The sequence below is a fragment of the Carassius gibelio genome, chromosome A2 (assembly GCF_023724105.1).
Source record: "Carassius gibelio isolate Cgi1373 ecotype wild population from Czech Republic chromosome A2, carGib1.2-hapl.c, whole genome shotgun sequence".
Classification (NCBI taxonomy): Eukaryota; Metazoa; Chordata; class Actinopteri; order Cypriniformes; family Cyprinidae; genus Carassius; species Carassius gibelio.
Genome location: NC_068372.1, coordinates 16,752,186 through 16,773,743, shown reverse-complemented (window position 1 = coordinate 16,773,743; position 21,558 = coordinate 16,752,186). Strand labels below are relative to the sequence as shown.

The following is a 21,558-nucleotide window of genomic DNA, read 5'->3' as shown; positions in this document are numbered from 1 at the left end:
ATGTTTTTCACAGGTGATTCACAGGAGCTGAGGATTGTGCTGCTGGGAGTCTGTGGAGCTAGAAAGAGTTCAACTGCAAATGGAATATTGGGTCGAGAGGCATTTAAAGAGAGCAGAACCAGAGAGAGTGAGAAACAGACAGGAAGAGTAGAAGACAGAAACATCTCCATCATCGACACGCCAGGATTCTTCAACACTCATCTGACTGAGGAAGAGATGAAGAGTCAGATGATGAAGAGTCTGTATCTCTCTGATCCTGGTCCTCATGTGTTTCTGCTCGTCATCAACCTGGAGACCTTTGAGGAGGATGAGAGGAACGTTGTGGAAGAAATTCTGGAGAATTTTGGAGCTCAAGCTTTGAAGTTCACAGTGGTGCTGTTCATTGGAAGAGAACAAATGTCGAAAAGAGACCTGACAGCCTTTACATTTTCTCAAAAGTTTCAAGAACTAGTCAGACACTGCAGAAGTAAATATCATGTGATCAACAGTAAAAATGAGATGAATCAATCTCACATCGCAGAGCTTCTAGAAAAGATTGATGAAATCATCAAACAGAATAATGACCATCATTATGATAATGAGATTTACTTACAGTATCAAACAAAGAGCAGGAAAGAAAGGAATAAACAAGAAGAGAAGAATGGAAGAACAAATGTGCAAGAGACGAAACAAGAACAGGTAATAGTGCGGGACAAGATTCGCAAGTACACTGTAAAAGAAAAGGAAACAACAAATGTTGTGACTGAAAAGAAAAATTGTATTTCTCATGTGAGAAAAATTGAGAGAACTGAATTAAATGTAGACAGACACTCTAGAGATCCACAAGAAAACAAGGATGATGAAGAAGAGGTGGTCAAACTATCAGCAAAATCACTGAGAAACTACTTTGAACACAAAGGAGAAACAAATACAGTCCAGAAACTAGAAGAATGCAGAAGAAGAAAATGTGACCAGAAGAAACAACAGACAGAGACAGAACTACATCCAACCCAAACAGGTGAGAACAGCTTTATTACAATTTTACCAAATATCATGACATACTTCTGAAAAACTAAATGAAGCTTATTTTCTTGTTTGTCTGTTGTCAAACTCAGTCTCAGAGTGCATCCAGAGCAAACACTCAAAACCTGGCGAGTGCACAGATCTCAGGATCGTGATGGTGGGGAAAACTGGAGCTGGAAAGAGTGCATCAGGAAACACCATCCTGGGAGAAAAGATATTTGTAGAAAAATTCTCAGCTGAATCTGTGACTAAGACATGCCAACAGCATCAGCAGAAAACAGGTCGATTAATCTCAGTGATCGACACTCCAGGATTGTTTGATACATCAATCAGTGAAGAACAACTGAAGAAGGAATTAGTGAAGTGTGTAGAAATGTCTGTTCCTGGTCCTCATGTGTTTCTGCTGGTCATCAGACTGGATGACAGATTCACAGATGAAGAGAAAAACACAGTCAAATGGATTCAGAAGAACTTTGGAGAAGAAGCTGCACATTACACCATCGTTCTGTTCACTAGAGGAGATCAGTTAGAAAAGGAAAAACTAACTATTGTGGAGTTTCTGACAGAAAACAAGCAGATTGGAGAGCTAGTTAAACAGTGTAAAGGGCATTATCATGTGTTCAATAATAAAAAAGAAAACAATCCATCACAGGTAACTGAACTGCTGGAGAAGATCGACATAATGGTGAAGGAGAACGGAGGAGAGCATTACACTAATGATATGTACCAGGAAGCTCAGAGAAAAATAAGGCTGAAAAAGGTTAAAGATGCAGCATTAGTGGGAACAGCTATAGCAGCAGGTGTAGGAGCAGCAGTTGTAGGAGGTGCAGTGTTGATTGCTGCTCCTAATCATGTGGCTCTACGTGCAGCTGTAATGACAGGAACCGCTGCTGGAGCTGCTGCAATGGCTGCTGCTAATGGAACATCACTATCTGAAGCAATAATCAAAGAATTTCAAGCAGCATATGAGCCCAAGAAGCAGAAATGAAATGCTGAAGACAATACATTAAAGGAAGGGATGCCAAGCATTGTGTTCAGTTTGGAGTGAGAAAGATATTGAGTTCTGTTAATTTGGATCCAGAGAAGATCTATTTACTAAAAATGCTAATGACTGTTTTCGTACTGCACTAATACCTACTGACTATGTTTACACAGGGTATAACAACTTCTCCCCAACATTTTTGGGGATCAACCCACCTCCCCAAATATTGGACTAAAGCTTTTTGTCATCTTATTTTCTTTCAGTTAGCACAGATTTGTAATTTTTTTTTTACTGATTCAGGAGACCTTTGGAGCTCAAGCCATGAAGTTCACAATTGTTCTATTTATTAGAAGAGAAAAAGTACTAAATTTTAAATTTATTAGACAATTTCTGTGTTTAGTTACTGCATGAATAGTTATTATGTGATATACAGTGTTACTTCCCAGTTAAATTTGTAGGGGCAAAATGGAAGTAACATTTTAAAGTAAATATTTGAACCATTCTCAGTCCACAAAGTAAGATCCCAGGATAGTAGGATGCCATTAAATGTAAAGGTGCATCTTAAAAAAATATTATTATTATTATTTTTTTTTTTTTTGGTAACTTATCTCAAAGTGAAACTTTCATACATTCTAGATCTATTACATGTAATGTAAAACATTTCAAAAGTTTTGTTTTCATTTAGACGATTAGAGTTTACAGCTCATAAAAGTCAAAAACCCTGTATCTCAAAATATTAGAATATTTCCTAAGATCAATAAAAAAAGGATTTGCAAACATAAAAGTTTAAATTATGTAATGTTATGTTTAATATGTTCATTCGTGCACTCAGTACACTGTAAAAAATGTGGAGTAGGATTTAATTGAAAAACTTGGAAAGTTTTTTCATTCAGAAAAGGCTAGTAAGTTTACAAACATTAGCCAAGTAAAAGCCTAAACATAATTCTGAGTAGGTTTAATAAGACATTTTTAAGTTAAGCTTACTTGGAAATTCCCAGTTAATTTCGTTGATTCTTTTTTTGTACATTTTACATTATGTAATGGTTAACACTAAAAAAGTACACGTTCTTCTTTCTTTTGCAAATTATGCACTCATATATTTCAAAATTAATGTTAAGCATTGAATTAAATAAAATCTGCAAATTTATACTATTTACTTTAACAAGGTAACACTGGAAAACCACCATACTATTTAAGCATGGTCACTTGCAAGCATTAACAAGCTGTTAATCTTTTATGAAAATATGCCCACTCAATAAAACGGATATCCAAATGAACACAGAGAACTCAATACTTGGTACACAACACACAATGACGGTAACAATCGGTGTTTGAGTATGAATGGGTAATTCTGAGTAGAAAATAAACTCCAGGTGTCACAAAACAGTAGTTACTAAAACTAACAACAACTAACAACAAAAGTGATCAACAATTGTGATTTTCTCGGTTGGTGATTCTGCTTGTTAACATCAGGTGTCTTCAATAATGCTCAATCATAACTCAATTAACTTCTTAATTATCTCATTACCTTCAACTCTGCTTCAGTGTTACTTTTAACACTGCTTCAGAGTTTATATGAGTCTACACTCAGAGTGTTAAATTAACACTGGGGATTTTGCTGTGTATACATATATTATATATTACATATACTGATGGCATTTGAACTGATTTGCAGTCCAGACACGGATGTCACGTTTACTTCATTTAAGATATGTATTTTGTATCGTCATATTGTCAAATCAAACCACTTTAAACTTCCCAAAACTAAAATATCAATCATTTGTCAGTTCTTGTGTGTCTCGCAACCACATTTTGTGATTTCATTAAGCATGCAAGTTTTCATGATGTTGATGTGTCGCTATATTGGATTTGATTGCTGTTTTCATTGAATTAATTAGAAAATAACTATTTTCAATATACTCAAACTCTCTTTACTGAGTAATTTTATTTGTTCATCACTCAAAGTGATTTTGTAAAATATTGGTTTAAATGTTTGCAAATGATTAACAGTTGAAAACAGAAATTTAAAGAATAATAATAACAAAAAACCATTATCAGTTACATTATTAAAGTAATTGAAATTACACTACATATTACATTTGAAATAGGTTAACTTGCAATCTGTGATCTATTTTATTTTTAAAGTAATCTTCTCAATGCTGATTAGTTCTGATGATCAAGGATCATAACTAATAAACAGTGTAAAGATAAGGCCTTTTCCGTGTTGGCAGTAGAAACATAGAATAGGGCATACATTTAAAAATCCCAGCAGTATCAGGTGTGGATCATTAATGGATGCCGAGGAACTTTACTGCCTGTTCAATTGCAGGCCAAACTCCAGCATGAAGCTTTTCAGATTTATTTATTAAGGAAGGAAAAATTCCTTGAGGAAGGAATAATAACTGTTTATTATTGCAAAATAAAGCCTGACATGATGGTCACATCCAGACACAAACTTGTATCACCCTAAAGGGGTTTATTTTACTATAATCACCAGTTGACTGTTCTTTATTCTTCTTATTATTTTGACAAATATATTGATATATTGCTGTGAAATAACGATTTGACTTTAAGTTATTGTATTATGTAACAATAAAGAAAGCACAGAGTTATACGAAAGGCATAAAGCACAGCGTATGAAGTTGGTTCAGGGTTTCTGCAGGTATCTTCAAATTTAATTTTATGCCTTTTTAATGTCATACACAACCCATGACTAACCACGGATATTATACACACACATATTTCTTTAGACAAGTCCCAAATTCTGAATTGCAACCAGTCAGTTTGATGATGATGCAATGATGAAACTATGTCACTCTGAACTGAATTAGAAATGGCTCAGGAGGCAGTTTAAAATGTCAATTTATTTGGAGATATTTCAAAATTAACAGGAACTTTAGTTTAAGTTGAGAGCCACAATTATTCAAAAAGCTTGCTTTTGTAAAAGTGTGCGCAAAACAACAAATCAGTAACTGTAGGCTAACCAAAAACAAAAGTGTGCAATTATAACAAAATGTAATCTCACTGCCTCCTCGGAGTTCAGAAAGAGAATGATCTTATTTATAATTGTTTCATAAATCACAAAACAGCTCAGCTTCAACTTTTCAACTTCAATGGTCAACTTTTTAAATGCTGAAACTTAATGTATTCAAAGTAGATACATGTATGCAAGAGCCATAGAAACTGCATTTACTTGTCATTTGTCTCTGTCAATTGTCATTTACTGTGTAAGTTAATTAAGGCATGTGTGATTTTAGCTCCAAATGTTAAAATGTAGCTGATTTAGTCCTTGCCACAAGTGAAAGATTTGACGGTTTCAGAATCAGGATACATTGCCTGTTGCTTGATTTTGCTATGGTAATGTTGGTGACTACAACATCAGTTGTCATCGTAACGTTATTACTTGTAGATTTATCAGTCACTGTAGGCTGTCTGACTCTCACCGCTGATTTGTGGCCATCACAATGCATGTGGGATTTCACAGCGCTGATTCTCATGGTCCCCAACGCTGCAAACGCTAAAAAATCCCTCAACATTTTTACCTCTAACAGGCTGCAACCGTGTCTTTACATTTTGGTTTTCCAGCCTCTTCAGCTGGAACTTACACTTTCCCATTGTTCCTAGGTTCAGATCGGTCCACCACTGTACAAAATGTCTGCTTCATCTCCACATCACGGCAATTTTGATTCGGCAAGAAACAATTACCAAATTGGTTTCCCATAACGTTACATATCTTGCAACAACACTTTTTTGTATAAATTGTGAAGGTTATCCCTTACGAAAAATAACCATGGTTTTATTATAGTAAAACTGTAGTAACCCATGGTTTTTTGGCATGTTGACTACCATTTGTATAACCACAGATTTACTACTAATACCATGGTTAAACTATGGTTAATTTAGCAAAACTATGGTTATTTTGTGGTTACCATGGTTTAACTATAGTTACCATGTTTTTTTGGTTATATTTGTAGTAAAACCATGGTTAATTTTCGTAAGGGATATTCAATACATTTATATAAAATTATCTTAAAAACCATGTAATGCCTGTAAGAATCAAATGTAATATCTTTTAATCCCATTTATTGGCCTCTATCATGCACCTTTGATACCTGATTACAGTAGAGGCCATAACTCTTTATGGCATAAACAGTTAACATAATAGATAACAGCTCAGAAAGATACATATATATATATTACACAACGATAGTCATTCTGTTCACTGCCAGACTTCACGATACAATCTGCACTGAAAACATGGCCTTATTCTCTGTTTTAATTATTTTAGTGTGTCTGCATGTCGACAGTGTAAGGAGCGCTATTGGTAAGTCAGTTTTCTGTCTATCTATAAAGGTTAAAACATACTGGGGAAAATTAGATTTTAGTTTTGATAATGTCAAGTTTCAGTAACTCTGATTTACTGCTGTAAAGATTTAAGAACGGAAGCAGAGCCATGCAATTGTTTCTGTAGTTGTTTCAGTATTTCAGACCAATTTTTTCATAGAAAGCTCAATTTGTCTTGATTTTCTATATACTACATATAATAGCATTGTGTGCTGCTGAATTTAACTAACCCCAGAAACCAATTGCTTATTGTTTAAGGTTCTACAGAGGTAGACTGTGTAAGTGGAACTTATACCACTCTAAATACTGTCGATGAGGAATTTGAAGGTACGATATGCCAATATATTATATCATAATGGTTTTTTTTATGATATTTAATATAAAATAGTATTGTTGTTGTTGTTTTTCCATTTCAATTTATTGTTAAAATTTAGATAAACGAGCCAATAATGAAATGGTATCATGGGAGTCATAATGCAAAAACATTATCTAGTGTGTATAATTTAGAGTATGTATTTAAATGTGTATTTGATATGGCTTACAGGAGATATAGAGATTATCACTAACATCAGCCCATATGTTCGTCTGGTTCTGGAGCCACATCTCTGTGGCCTTTGTATGAATTATTTGGAGCTGGTTTACTCTGATGGAGACTCAACTGCTATTGTACGGACCATTAAACCACTGGATCTTGAGGCAATAAAGATGGTTTGTTCACGCTCAATGATCAAGTGCCTATAGATAGATAGATATTGCATTTTTTATATAAATCTTTTTGTATGTTTTATGTTTTCTAGTCTGCAGATGCTGTGTATTATTCAATATCCTGCGTAAGAGGGGTATGTTTATTTAAACAATAACATCATAAATCATTAAATAAGACAACATATTATAGAAATAAAGATTCAGTAAATAACCTTGACTATAGATTCTTCATTTTCCATTTCAGGCGAAAAACATCCGGACACTATACATTGCGGATATCAATGACAACCCTCCGATCTTCCAGAGCAAATCATACACCGGCACAGTGTCCGATGTGTGTATAATCTCACATCTCTACAGCTGCATTGTGTTTGGTGTCCGAGCTCCCTCGCATCTCTTACTAAACAGTGTCTTTCATTCCAGGGGACGCCTGTAGGTTGGGTTGTGCAGAAAGTGACAGCTATTGATAAGGATATGACTCTAGAAAACAAAAGACTTACATATTCTATACTGGTGAGTCGTGAACAATTATTATACAACGTCATACAGTTGTGCCTTACTCAGCTAGAATTTTTTGTTCTAAAAATGTTCTAAGAACATTACCATTGTTCTAACAAAGTTTTTAGCGGGTAGTTTTATTTTTGTTCCCAGAACATTCTCTCAAACGATAGGATAACGTTCTCTAAAAACATTCTAAATATTTTTATTAATAACATTATTAGAACATTAACCCCTAACATTCTAAGTAAGATTTAAGCAGAGGTTTAGATGTTGATGTCTGTTTTAAAGTAATAGTTTGATTTGATGTCACCATAATGATGGTATGTGTTGGCTTTAGTTATGTAATTTGACACTTGACTTGGCAGTGTTGATCTTTAGCTGCTGTATTTTTTCATTGTGGCAAAAACAGCAAAAGGACATGTGGATGACGCTGATTGCTTGCTGATGGATAAGACATCACCACATATGTGGTCTGGTTACATGGTTTCACCCAGTTTAATGAATGGTGTTAGTTGGTTTTATTTATTAAAGTGACTCAATGGGTCAACAGCCTGAGACCTAGCTAAATTTAAAGTAGATAATTTCAAGAATTCTAGAAAAAATTTTGTCTTTGTCACACAAACATCAAGATTCAGTGTATGACTCTCAACAATAGTCACATGCTTCATGCAGCAATGTATTCTGGGTACATCATACAAAACTCATCCATGGCACCCAGAATGCATCTGGGTTACATAGAGGTTCATGAAAAAAGTAATTTAAAAACAATAGACAAAAATATATATGATATAAATCTGCAGGATCCTATGTGTTGCAACACGTTTGCTATAGTCACTTGCAGTAAATTAATAGCATAGACTAAACTCAAATTGGATGCAAATTGACATGATGGCGCCGATGTCTTTGGCATGCCGTCTGCAGACCGCCTTGTTGCTATCTTTTGTACCTACTATGTTTTTGTATATGTCTCATTTAGTTTTATATTGTAATGCTATATTGGTCTATGACCGTTTATCACTTTTAAACATCCGTAGCACGGTCACTGCCTGGCCTAACGTTAGGTGCGATGTTTGTGGACCGCGTTTCGAGCTTCCACCCTGTCCATCTCTCCCCCCTGCATACCTGTGCCAGCTCCAGGTCGATCTACCGTGCCCTATTATACCCGGATTCCTCTCTGCACCTGCTCGGATTTACAGTCACCCTGGCCGTGGTGGAGCTAATCTTCACAACCTTTGCTCGCTGTGCCGAGAAACACAGCCAGCATCTGTTTCATCGCGGCTGAAGTTCGCGCTCATTAATGCCCGGTCTCTGGTAAACAAAACTTTCATTTTAAATGACTTTTTCGCCTCTCAAACCCTGGATTTCTTGTGTGTTACTGAGACTTGGACAAAGCCCGGCGAGTTATCTCCATTTTCGGAACTGGTCTTGCTGCTGTTTTTAAAAATACTCTTCATTGTTGATCTCTACCTACCGGCTCCTACCACAGTTTTGAGGTGCAACTGTTACAATTAGTCTTAGTTAACCCCATTGCCATAGCTCTAATTTATCGTCCTCCTCAGCAAAATAAGGACTTTTTAAGTGAGCTTGCTGCTCTAATGGGTGATCTAGTTATCAAACACCACAAAATATTACTGCTGGGTGATTTCAACATTCACGTTTGCTGTACTTCGAAACCATATTCAGCTGAATTTCTAAATATGATTGAGTCTTTTGACTTTACTCAGTGGGTTTCTGGTCCAACACATATCCATGGCCACACCCTTGATTTGATTTTAACTCATGGCTTCTTTATTTCAAATATAGAAATCAACAGTGCATCTTTCTCTGACCACATGCCTGTACTTTTTACTGTTCCTCTCACTGGACGCACACTTAAAAATCCATCACTGGCAATGACTCGTTGTCTTACCCAACGCTCTAGTGAAGATTTTTCCACAGCCTATCACAATGTACGTAACTGCCTGGAATCTGTCTCTACCCTGCATAACATGGATGCTGATGCACATCTTAATCTTTTTAATTCCACCTGCGCAGATATCATGAATTCTGTTGCACCTTTGAGGTACAAAAATCACAATCCTGCACCAGTGCCCTCCCAGCAGGCACAGGATGTAGACTCCAATGTCAGTTAGACATTGGATTTTGGTTGAAAATGAAAATCAGGTTGACGCCTAAATCCAACGACTGTTTGACGTCAAGCTCCAACATTGGGCAGATGCTGAATTTTGGCTGGAATAAACACCCCCACAAAAAATCATAAAAAACGTTGAAATGCATGGCAGTACACATATTACGAGCTTCACTTATTACTAACCAGTTTGACTTTATTTCTGTCAGACTTTTACAGAAGTTATTTTTGAAAATTAACAGAGATTTAGATGTTGATGTTTTATTTGAAAATGTTTGGTCACCATTATTGTGATCAGTGTTTGCTTTAGTTGGGCAGTTTGACTCTTGGCTTAGTAAGTTTGTGGTTCTTGTAATAGTGTTTACCAAAACATAATTTGTTATAAAAGGGGCCATGAACAAATATAAGGTGATATAGTTTTCATAATCATGAAGAAAATTGATTGAGGATAATTTTTCTTGTCATTGACCCAATTGTTAATGAACAAGATTCAAGAAACAATACTTTTTTCCTTCAGATCAGACATTCCTATTTTTTTTTAAATGCATTTTGAGAGAAACATCTTTTGAGACACATAGACATCAATAATCAGTATATGAATCTCAACAATGGTGACATGCTTTCATCCAGCAATGCATGCTGGGAGCCACCATAGTATAAAACTCATTGCTCCCAGCATGCATTGCTGCATGAAGCATGTCACCATTGTTGAGATTCATACGCTGATTGTTGATGTCTGTGTGTGTCAGCGTAGGTTACGTCTTATGAGCTCATGTTTAAAAGATTTTAACTGATTGTTATAATACCACTGGCTCTCATGTGACAGAAACACAGTGTTTGTAATATGAATGTAAAAACATCAGTGAATCAGGTTATTTTATGATTATAAAACCATTAACAGATAACAGCCATCACCTGATCTCATGTCACGTTATCTTTCGTTGATGCTGCAAATGTGCTTGACACACAGCTATCACAGCGAAGACAAAAGATATAATAAGTGTTAAGAGCCCAACTAATGGAAACACTAATCACTGTTATGGTGTTTAACTGTTATATGTTATGGAAATTAAACGCATTAAAGTTAAACCCCTGTTAATTTTCAATAAGAGCTTTTGTAGGCGTCTGGCAGACATAAAGTCAGTATGGTTTGTAGCAAGTGAAGCTGGTAATGCTGTTTGTGGAGTTGTTTAATCCTTCTCTGCTGAGATATTGAGATATTTAATGTGCTGCCATGCATTTCACCCCAAAATTTAACGTCTGTCTGATGTCGGAGTTTGACGTCAAACAAAGTTGGGTTTAGACATCAACCCGACTTTCATTTTCAACTAAAATATGACGTCTGACTGACGTTGGATTAGTTGGAGTCCAACGTCTTCCTGACGTCACATTGATGTACTGTGCCTGCTGGGCTGGCACACTGACACTACACGTAGCCTTAGATGGGTATGTAGACATGCGGAGCGCCAATGGAAAAAGGACCGTCTGCAGGTTTCGTATGAAATCATGCAAAATGCCTATAAGGTGTTTCAGAAAGCTGCAAAGTCTGCAAAATGCAAACATTTTTCTGAACTTATTTCTAATAATTTCTCTTTGCTACTATTAACTCAGTTTTAAATCCCCCTGTGCATCCCACCTTAGAGCCCTCTACTGCTCTCTGTGACAATTTTGCAAAGTTATTTGTTGATAAGATCACAATTTTAAGATCTTAATTGTCTAACTCAGTGTATACGCATGATGTTCCATTTTGTTCCTCCATCTGGTCTGAGTTTGAGTCGATTGATCTGGACACATGTAATGAAATTATTGGTCATTTAAAACCCACTATCTGTCCACAGGATGTTATTCCACCTTCTTTCCTTATGCAAATTATGGACACAGTTGGACCGGGCCTGTTACTTTTAATTAACAAATGCCTGTCAACTGGTTCCTTCCCTAACAGTCTGAAAGTTGCTGTGGTGACGCCATATTTCAAAAAAAACTAATATCAATCCTTCCACTCTTTCTAACTATCGTCCTATTTCTAATCTACCTTTTATTTCGAAGATCCTTGAGAGAGTTGTACTGGTTCAACTACAATCATACTTATCCGCAAATTCTCTCCATGAAACATTTCAATCTGGTTTTAAAGCTCTACACAGTACTGAATCTGCTCTTTTAAGAGTGTCAAGTGATATTTTCACTGAAACTGACTCTGGGAAATCAATGGCCTTAGTCGTATTAGATTTGAGTTCTGCATTTGACTTAGTAGACCATGAGGTCCTGTTGCGACGTCTGGAGACATCCGTGGGTTTTCGAGGCGTTGGTTCTTGCAGTGGTTCCGCTCTTATCTGAACAATAGATGTTTTAGTGTCCGTATTGGTCATCAATCCTCCACTAGTGTACCTCTGAACTGCGGAGTCCCACAGGGATCAATCCTTGGCCCCATATTGTTTATTCTGTATCTGTTACCTCTGGCTTCCATCTTTAATAAATATGAAGTATCCTTCCATTTGTATGCCGACGATACTCAGATTTATTTTCCTTTAAAACATAATGATAAAAATGGTCTACAACCGTTGTTTGCCTATTTAAGTGATCTTAAACTTTGGCTTTCAAGTAGCTTTCTAAACCTAAATGAAAATAAAACTGAAATAGTTATATTCGGGCCCAACGAAAACTGTGTGTTTGATGTTGAGCGTGGTTCTCTTGCACCATATGAAACTCACTGCGCAAGAAATCTGGGCTTTCTGTTTGACCACAACTTAAAATTTGAGAAACAGATCAGTGCTGTTGTAAAGTCATGCTTTTTTTAGCTTCGCCAACTCTCTAAAGTGAAACCGTTTTTAACTCAGAGTAATCTTCAAATAGTGACTCACGCATTCGTAACATCACGACTAGACTACTGTAATTCACTTTACTTTGGTCTATCTCGGTCTTCTCTCTCTCGCCTACAGCTAGTGCAAAATGCAGCAGCTAGACTACTCACTGGGACACGCAAGTATGAGTCGATCACCCCTATTTTATTCAAACTCCATTGGATACCTGTTAAATTTATAATTGATTAAGATTTTACTTTTTGTGTATAAAGCTCTTAACAATTTGGCCCCTCAGTACCTCACTGATCTGCTCTGTCCGTACACTTCTTCTCGTACTTTGAGATCCAGCGATCACTGTCTTCTCATCGTGCCTAGATCCAGGCTTAAAAAATGAGGTGACCGTGCTTTTGCGACTGCAGGCCCAAAACTTTGGAATAGTCTGCCTCTCTATATAAGACTGGCTCCTTCTGTTTCCATCTTCAAATCTTCTTTAAAGACTTTTTTGTTTTCTCTTGCTTTTGACGATTACTGCTTATTTTTTCTTTTTGTTTTCTTTTTCTTTATTCAGTTGTTTCTTTTGTCCGGTACTGCTCTGCATTTTATCCTCTGCTATGTACAGCACTTTGTTCAGCCTTGGTTGTTTTTAAATGTGCTTTATAAATAAATATTGTATAACTCAAGATAAAACCAGTTTAACAGATTGTTACATGACATCAGCAAGTAACACACGTCACCTGATGATGTTTTTAAATTCTCACCTTTTTCGCCGTAACGAAAGTTACAGCTTTCTGTTTACAGCTGTAGTTACAGCTAGTGATGGGAAGATGAAGCCTCATGAAATTTTAAGCTTTACAGCCAAGTGGTTCACAAAATGTTTAATTTCTGGAAACTTAATTTGCTCACAATACCACCTGGTGGCCAACAAGTGTAAAACAAGCAGATATATTACACATAGAGGTGTAAAGTCCAGGGGTCAGAAAGTAAAAGCCCTGCCATATTTTTGGTTCACCCATGAACTCAGCAGGTGATTTCACCTGAGGAGGAGGAAACAAGTAATTCCTTTCAAGTCACAAACTAGTCTCAAGTTAAATCCCAAGTCCTCAAAGAGTTAAAGTTAGTGAGATAAAGTGACTAATTAAATGATGATTGTGCAGTAGTGATGCTGTTAACACCTGCTGTTATTGAAAATTACAGAGGATCGGATGATCAATGATTGGTTAAAATGATGCCACCATCATGGAGATCAGTGTTTGTTTTAGTTGTGCTCTTGACCCTTTTAATATTACAAAGCAATATGCTTTTAAACACTTGTGGTTGTGTTATATAGTAAACATTGACACATTGCTGAATTAAAAGTTTGAAATAACAAATTAAATTGCTTTTTATCTAAAACATTTAAGTGAACATTGTGAGGGTGTTCCTCTTTGGTTTGTTACATGATGTTCAGCTATTACTGAACTACAAAAAAAGTTATATTAAACAAATATTATTGTAATGCGTAAATATTGTGGGGATCTGTACAAGCTCAGGATTTTAGACATGAACACTTATCATATGATCCTCAACAGTGGTGACAATATTTATTCATGCTACAGTGCATGATGGGAGTTTTTACTATGGTGTTACCCAGCATGCACTTCAGCTTGAAGCATTTTGTTGATTTTCACCATTGTTGAGATTCATATACTGGGTCATGATGTCTGTGCTTCTTAGTAGGATAAGGTTTAAATAATTTATATTCATTACACTTCAAATTAATTCATTATAACTGTTAAACCAATGGTTCATTTGCATGTGGCAGTTCCACAAGGTAGGTTATTTAAAAATGGAACATATGTTAAATGAAATAAAATTGTTTTGGAAATAAACAGGCTGATGCCTAATAATTACTCCATCATGTAAAACCTGCTAGTAATGGTTTTCTGCACAGCACTGATCACACCGCTTTATAATAGCACATGTACTTTTACAGAAAAATATCTAACACAAGAAGCTAAAGGTCAAGAGCTCAACTGAAGCAAACACTCTCCATGATGGTGGCATCAGTTTTACCAATAAAACACCAACATCTGATCCTCTGTAACACACAATAATGGCAGGTGTTCATCACTAATACACAATCATCATTTAATTATCTCATTGACTTTAACTCTTTGAGGATTTGACTTGAGACTAGTTTGTGACTTGAAAGGAATGACTTGGTTCCTCTGGTGAAATCAGCTGCTGAGTTCATGGGTGGAACAAAATATGGCAGGACTTTTACCTTCTGACCCCTGGACTTTACACCTCTGTCTCTAATATATCTGCTTGTTTTACACTCGTTGGCCACCAGGTGGTATTGTGAGCAAATGAAGTTTCCAGAAATTAACCCTTTTGTGAACCACTTGGCTGAAAATCTTAATGCTTCATTGTGTGAACTTTAGGTGTCTTCAATAATTCTGTTTTGGGGGCCTTACAACCTTTTGAACATGATGCCTTTATCATATCTATGTAAGCAACAAAAATGTGAATTTGTAAAAAGGTTGATGTCATGTGCATGCATATGTTTTCGAAGGGTGTTTCATGATCGCCAACTACTGGCCTGGCATGCATAACATAGTATTCTTTAGCATAGTGTTTTTTCTTTTTTTTTTTTTTTTTATTAAATCAATATTTTTGTGTAAATGTTACTTTTTTTTCATTTTATTTACTCCATTTGAATGATTATTTCTACTTAATTAAAATGTGTTACATTTAATTGATAATTTTGCTTGTAAAATTTTGACACAATTTTATTGAATAAATATAGAGAATCACCTTTTACAGTGTGGGAAGCTTGTTATCAATGTTATCAATACACATTTTTAGAATGTTTTTGGAGAATGTTATCCTACCTTTTAAAAAGAACATTCTGGGAACTAAAATAAAACTTGCCGCTGAAAACATTCCCAGAACATGACACATTTCTAGCTGGGCAAGCCCCCGACTGTTGTGTGAACCTTACAGATGCTGTTGAGCTCTTGTCTTGGGAACTCTGCACTTTGATCATAAACAAAAATCTACATTAATAAAACCATTGCACTTTCATGTCCTGTTCCTTATTCCGTTAATATTCACCTGATAAATATCATATGACTTTTAATCCATCAAACTAGATTTAATACCAATATGGCTCTAACTCTATTAAAGGGATAGTTCACCCAAAAATCTAAATTATGTCATTAATAACTCACCCTCATGTCGTTCCAAACCCGTGATACTTCCGTTTATCTTCCGAACACAGTTTAAGATATTTTAGATTTAGTCTGAGAGCTATCAGTCCCTCCATTGAAGCTTTGTGTACGGTATACTGTCCATGTCCAGAAAGGTAAGAAAAGAATCATCAAAGTAGTCCATGTGGCATCAGAGAGTCAGTTAGAATTTTTAGTATCGAAAATACATTTTGGTCCAAAAATAGCAAAAACTACGACTTTATTCAGCATTGTCTTCTCTTCCAGCATTGTCTTCACTTCCTTCTCTTCCAATTTGTCGATTAATGCATATTGGAGACGCAAACTGTTTAAAACAATTCAGTTCAATTTGGTGAACTGGTTAAAGAAGATCCGGTTACATCAAATGATTCATTCGCGAACCGAATATAACAAACTGCTTTGTTTTGAACTCTCTCACAACAGACACGGAAGAGAAGACATTGATGGACCAAAGTGTATTTTTGATGCTTCAAAAAACTAACTGACCACACATGATGTCACATGGACTGCTTTGATTATGTTTTTCTTACCTTTCTGGACATGGACAGTATGCCGTACACACAGCTTCAATGGAGGGACTAAGAGCTTTCTGACTAAATAAAAAATATCTTAAACTGTGTTCCGAAGATGAACGGAGGTCATACAGGTTTGGAACAACATGAGGGTGAGTTATTAATGACGTAATTTAGATTCTTGGGTGATCTATCCCTTTAAAGCAATGAATATGTCTAATCTCATGTTTTCTAATTACAGAATTGATGCATGCAAATCATTTTTAAAGAAACAAAAGAAAATAATGTGTACGCTCATGAATTTATGCATGACCCTATTTTAATTCATCACTTCTGTTAACAGCCTCCAGTACCAGAAAATTTTGGTCTGAGATATGACCTGCAAAACAATGCAGCTGACATCGAGTTGATTAAGCCTGTGAACTACAACAATGTTCAACAATACGTCTTCATGGTGGAAGCTAAAGTAAATACAAACTCTCTGACATCCTTCTAGTCTTACATCCATTATTAAACATCAAAATACTACTCTAGCCTATAAAGCAAAGCTCATCCAAATCTGCAAACTCTGTCATCATCTACTTACTCGAGGGACACAAAAAAAGATGTTTAGCAGAATGTACAAGCTTCTTCTTTCCATATAAGAACAGCTGTCTTGATGTCTGGAAACTATAATTTTCAATATCATTAAAAAGTTAAAAATAAAGTCAGTGTTTGGATAAAGTTTAATCCAATGGACTGAGCTGAGAAATTAATTTCATTGGGTTACAATAAATCACAATTGGGAAGATGCTCTACTAATCTACCAATTGATTACTTTTGAAAAATTTTAAGGGAGTTTATTTTCTCGCAGGATAAAGGAGGACTCAGGGACACAACAACAATTACACTAACGATTGAAGATTTTGACAACCTAAACCCTTATTTTGATCACTGTCTCTACAAGGCATCCATTGAGGAAAATCAGGTAAATGAACTCGGAGGACAAGATCGAAGCTTTAAATACATGTCTGAGCACATGAATAAAACCCTCTTTCTGTCCATGCACAGATCGGACTCTTCTCGGACATCACTCCTGAGCCCATAAAAGCTCAAGATGGCGACACGGGCATCAACGAGCCTGTAGTTTACAGCATAACATCAGGTACCTGTAACGGATGATTTACAACACACTTACGTCCTAATCTAAACAATAAAATAATCATTAAATGTACTCATGATCTGAATTACCTTTCTGATAATAACACAGCATATATTGATATTTTTGTTTCAGTCATTCCAAATGAATATCAGAACAGCTTTGAGATCGACCGAAACACTGGGGTCATCTCTGTGACGGCAGCGCTAGACAGAGAGCAAACAGGGCAGATTACTGTTGCCATACAGGTATCAGAAGTTTCTTATAAGTCTGAAGAGATTTTACTACTTTGTTTGTATATTTTTTCCTAAACAGTGTTTCCTTGTAAAATCAGGCAACTCAGCAGAATGATGCCAGTAAGACGGCTGATGCTGTTGTACTCGTCACCATTGTGGATGTGACTGACAACCCGCCGAAAATTGACCAGGGGGTCCATTCTTCACACCTTGCTTAATACATGCGAGATGATCTGACAGATGCCAGATCTTTTAATCGTGATAACTGATTTCTGGCTGATTTGGTGCTTCAAATAAATTAGTAGATTTGATTCAAATAACTGGATTAAATTGTCTGAGATTACTTTGTGTTGTTGTGTTCATTGGAAAGGGCAGATATATCAATACTCAAAACCATGACCAGCAATGTAGTGGAGATATCAGTGTAATGACATCATATAATTAATATACATATAATTAATATAAAGGAAACAGCCCAGCCCGCAAGATGACATGAAACTGCTGATGGATAAATAAAATGTAACCATATTTGTTTTGTCATTCCCAGTTATTTTTCACCAATTTTAGTATTTCTATGGGCTCTGCTTTTTTCAGTTTTCAGGGTTTTGTAATTAGCCGTTCATTTAAGCGGATTTGCTATACATGAAAACATTAAAGATCCTAAATCACCAAAGACAAAACAGACTGTGTTTAATTGTGCTTCATAAAAGCGTTTTGAGATTTGAGAATCATGGGATTAATTATTTTAATAATTAATGAATTAAGCTCTCCATTCAGATTAATGCATGGCTCATACAAACTATATTTAAGTGTGTGTATGACTGCAGTATAATTATGATATAACAGCTTTTCATGAATAAATATTCCAATGAGCAAAATTGGTTGTGTCCATAATTATAGTTTTACACAACATAACTATTTTCAAAATCATTTTAAATGATGATTTCTGGAAATAAGGTACACAAGTAAATATCAGTGGTGGGGACAAACTTTCAGTAACCCCTTCATTTAAAAAGATGTGATCTGATCCTGTTTATTTGAAATAAGCTGCTCTTGAGTTTGAGCTCACGGGCCTGTTGCTATGAAAGCGGCTCCAGGATGAGCTTTGAACAATTTATAAATCCTGGATCATGTCAAACCCTCAACAATAAAATCAAGCTAACTGAGTAATCCACATATGAAGAACTGACAACAGAGCCTTATCAGGAAGGTGTTTACAGACACTCATCACCTGGAGGACAATCGGCAGATTGCACCTTTAACTTGATTAAAGTGCAATGTGATTATAATATAAGGACTTGATTGTGCTTTATTGTACACTTCACAACTTTTTTCTTTCTTCATTTTTGTATTAATTTATAAATTAAATAATTAAAAAGGGCAGAAAAATGTAAACATTTCGACAATCAGGCTACATTTTTTTTTTTACCTAACATAATATATAAATATATAAAGTATATAAAGTATATTATATATTATTATGTAAAGTATAATACTATACCCTATAATATAATATCAAATAATATTGTATTGTATTATAGTTATTATATCCAAGTTGTTTGTCTGGAACGCAGCATAAGGTTAACGTCAATAAATGATCATGTACTACAATTAAGAGCCATTCTACAAGGTGACATTTCACCACTTAACAAACAGATAGTGACTCCTGAGCAGCACATAAAGCACGACTACGTGCGACTGTGTTAAGTGCTTTTTTGGTAAACGCACGTGAAACAATAACGAATTAAAGCACAATGACTCGCAGAAAACACTTTTAAAGGGGGAGTGAAATGTTATTTCATGCATACTGAGTTTTTTACACTGTTAAAGAGTTGGATTCCCATGCTAAACATGGACAAAGTTTCAAAAATTAAGTTGTACGTTTGAAGGAGTATTTTTGTTCCAAAAAAACCTCTTCCGGTTTGTCTCAAGTTTCGGAAAGTTTTTTTTCGAGTATGACTCTGTGTGACGTTAGATGGAGCGGAATTTCCTTATATGGGTCCTAAGTGCGCGCTCTTCTGCCGGAAGAGCGCGCGCTCCCTTATAGCAGAGCACTGAGAGGCTGAGCACAGCCTGATCAGAGCGAGAGCGTCGCGAAAAGTCACAAAAGAAGTGTGTTTTTGGTTGCCAGGGCAAGACAACCCTGCACAGATTACCAAAAGAGAAACAGCATTAAGGGACCAGTGGATGGAGTTTATTTTTACAGAGCATCAACGGAGTTGTTGCAAGTGTTTTTGTTTGTTCCCTGCATTTCGGATTGCACATCGTTTATTTCTGAAGGATAATGCAGTCCCAACGGAAAAGGGTCACGATCGTGTGTTGGAACCACATGCGGTGAGTAAAACTGCTTCAAATATCTCTGTGTTGTTAACTTAGCTATGTAGCAACAATGAGTTTTACAGAATAATTAACTCAAATGATATATAGGGAATTTGAATAATTAATCAGGAATATGATTAATTTAGATCTCAGATGACAGTTACATTAAATTTGATTGATTATGAAAAATAGCTCAATTTGCCTATATCAATAAATAATTACAGGGCATTGTAATTTACTCATTAATATGTCACTATTCCATTCTTCATATCAATTGTTGTGATAGCTCTTACTGTAAATTACTGCAAATCAAACAGCGGTTTGTCCAGCAGACCACTTTTGACCTATCAATTTTCAATAAAGTTCTCACGCCTTATAAAAACATTATCCTATCCTTATGATAAATTTAGTTTCTAAATTTAAAGCTTGTAGCTAAAGATCAGACATCTCAGTGACTCGTAATGTGAGCGGGGTGGAGTCCAAGCCAGTCGTCAGTATATGGGTTTTTAATAATTAAACTAGTAATACATCAAACTACGAATCACACAGAGTAAATATGCGTACGACAATACAAACAGTAAGCTTTATACAAGACATAACAAATCCAAATAAAAGAGAGAGAGAGAGAGAGAGAGAGAGAAAATAGAATGAGATCACATAAGGCGCTCAGGTATGAAAATCATAGTCAGTAACTTTTGGAAGCCAACAACAAATCAGATCATAGCAACAATTTAAAGCAGCATTTAAATCTCCATAGAGAAAGTGATACTTGCAAAATGTCCAATGTGCGTGGCGTGTGCCGGAGGCCATGTGACGCGCGTGCACGCTGCGCTTGATCTTGGCGTGAGCGTGGAGCACGTGGTCCTTTGTTCTGTCCTCGCGCGGTATTTGAAAGGTTCAACAAACAATGTTCCAGAATTCGTCTTCCTTGCGTGGATAGGCGAATAGTTGAATAAACTTAGTAAAGAAAAGAAAAGAAAAGAACGAAAACGAAAGCTTCTAAAGGAGCCATTAAAATGGCTTTTTCTCTCAGCCCCTGTGCTGAGGGGGGGGCTTGCGCTATGAGCGCGGCGCGAGGCCGCGCGGAGGGTCGCACAGGAGAGCAGCGTGTCTGAGAACGGAGACGGAGAAGAAGAGCGAAAAAGAGACGGGCGGACCTTGTTCGGTCGTTCTTATGGCTTGAAATGGTTCACGCCCCTTTTTCACGTAAACAGCCAATGAAAGTCCGCGATCTGAAGCGGAGGGAAAAGTTCCTTTGTCTCTGTGAAGACAACCCCCTGGAGATCTAGGGCTTGTCCAAATTCCAGGGATTATTCTAGCAAGTTTGTAATTCAGATTACATACATTTTTCATTACTTTGCTCTAGATAAATGGGTCTGTCAGAGCATGACGATTAGAACAAGACTAAACATAATAGGTATATGTGATCAAAACATGAAGTTACATTCAAATGTAGAATTACACATATTTAAAGATTTGCTTAACACATGATAACACTGCAGATGTTGGGAAACATCTAAATGTACCAAAAGGGAATACGTAATACATTTATAAAACATAAAAACTAACAGGTAACGAATTCATTCCATAGAATGCATTGGGGAGAAGATTTGGCTTCTCTCCTCTCCAGTGTCCAGGGTGGTCGTAAAGTTTTACGACCTGC

General features: G+C 36.1%; 3 protein-coding genes across 3 annotated transcripts; all 3 read left to right on the top strand.

Moving 5' to 3' along the window:
- Positions 1–815, top strand: LOC127939907 (GTPase IMAP family member 4-like). Its single transcript, XM_052536134.1, has 2 exons — positions 1–704; positions 803–815. Exons 1-2 carry the CDS (start codon positions 1–3, stop codon positions 813–815), a joined length of 717 nt encoding a protein of 238 aa, XP_052392094.1.
- A 3-nt stretch (positions 816–818) lies between these two features.
- LOC127939891 (GTPase IMAP family member 9-like) lies at positions 819–1,990 on the top strand. The gene is made up of 2 exons (XM_052536133.1): positions 819–997; positions 1,095–1,990. The coding sequence occupies exon 2, from the start codon at positions 1,157–1,159 to the stop codon at positions 1,988–1,990; it is 834 nt and encodes a 277-aa protein (XP_052392093.1). The 5' UTR covers positions 819–997; positions 1,095–1,156.
- A 4,191-nt stretch (positions 1,991–6,181) lies between these two features.
- On the top strand, positions 6,182–18,445 carry LOC128028958 (protocadherin-like wing polarity protein stan). Its single transcript, XM_052616354.1, has 11 exons — positions 6,182–6,308; positions 6,587–6,655; positions 6,873–7,036; positions 7,126–7,167; positions 7,278–7,367; positions 7,457–7,546; positions 16,546–16,668; positions 17,056–17,169; positions 17,253–17,346; positions 17,476–17,588; positions 17,675–18,445. The coding sequence occupies exons 1-11, from the start codon at positions 6,242–6,244 to the stop codon at positions 17,792–17,794; spliced, it is 1,086 nt and encodes a 361-aa protein (XP_052472314.1). The 5' UTR covers positions 6,182–6,241; the 3' UTR covers positions 17,795–18,445.
- Positions 18,446–21,558: the final 3,113 nt, after the last annotated feature.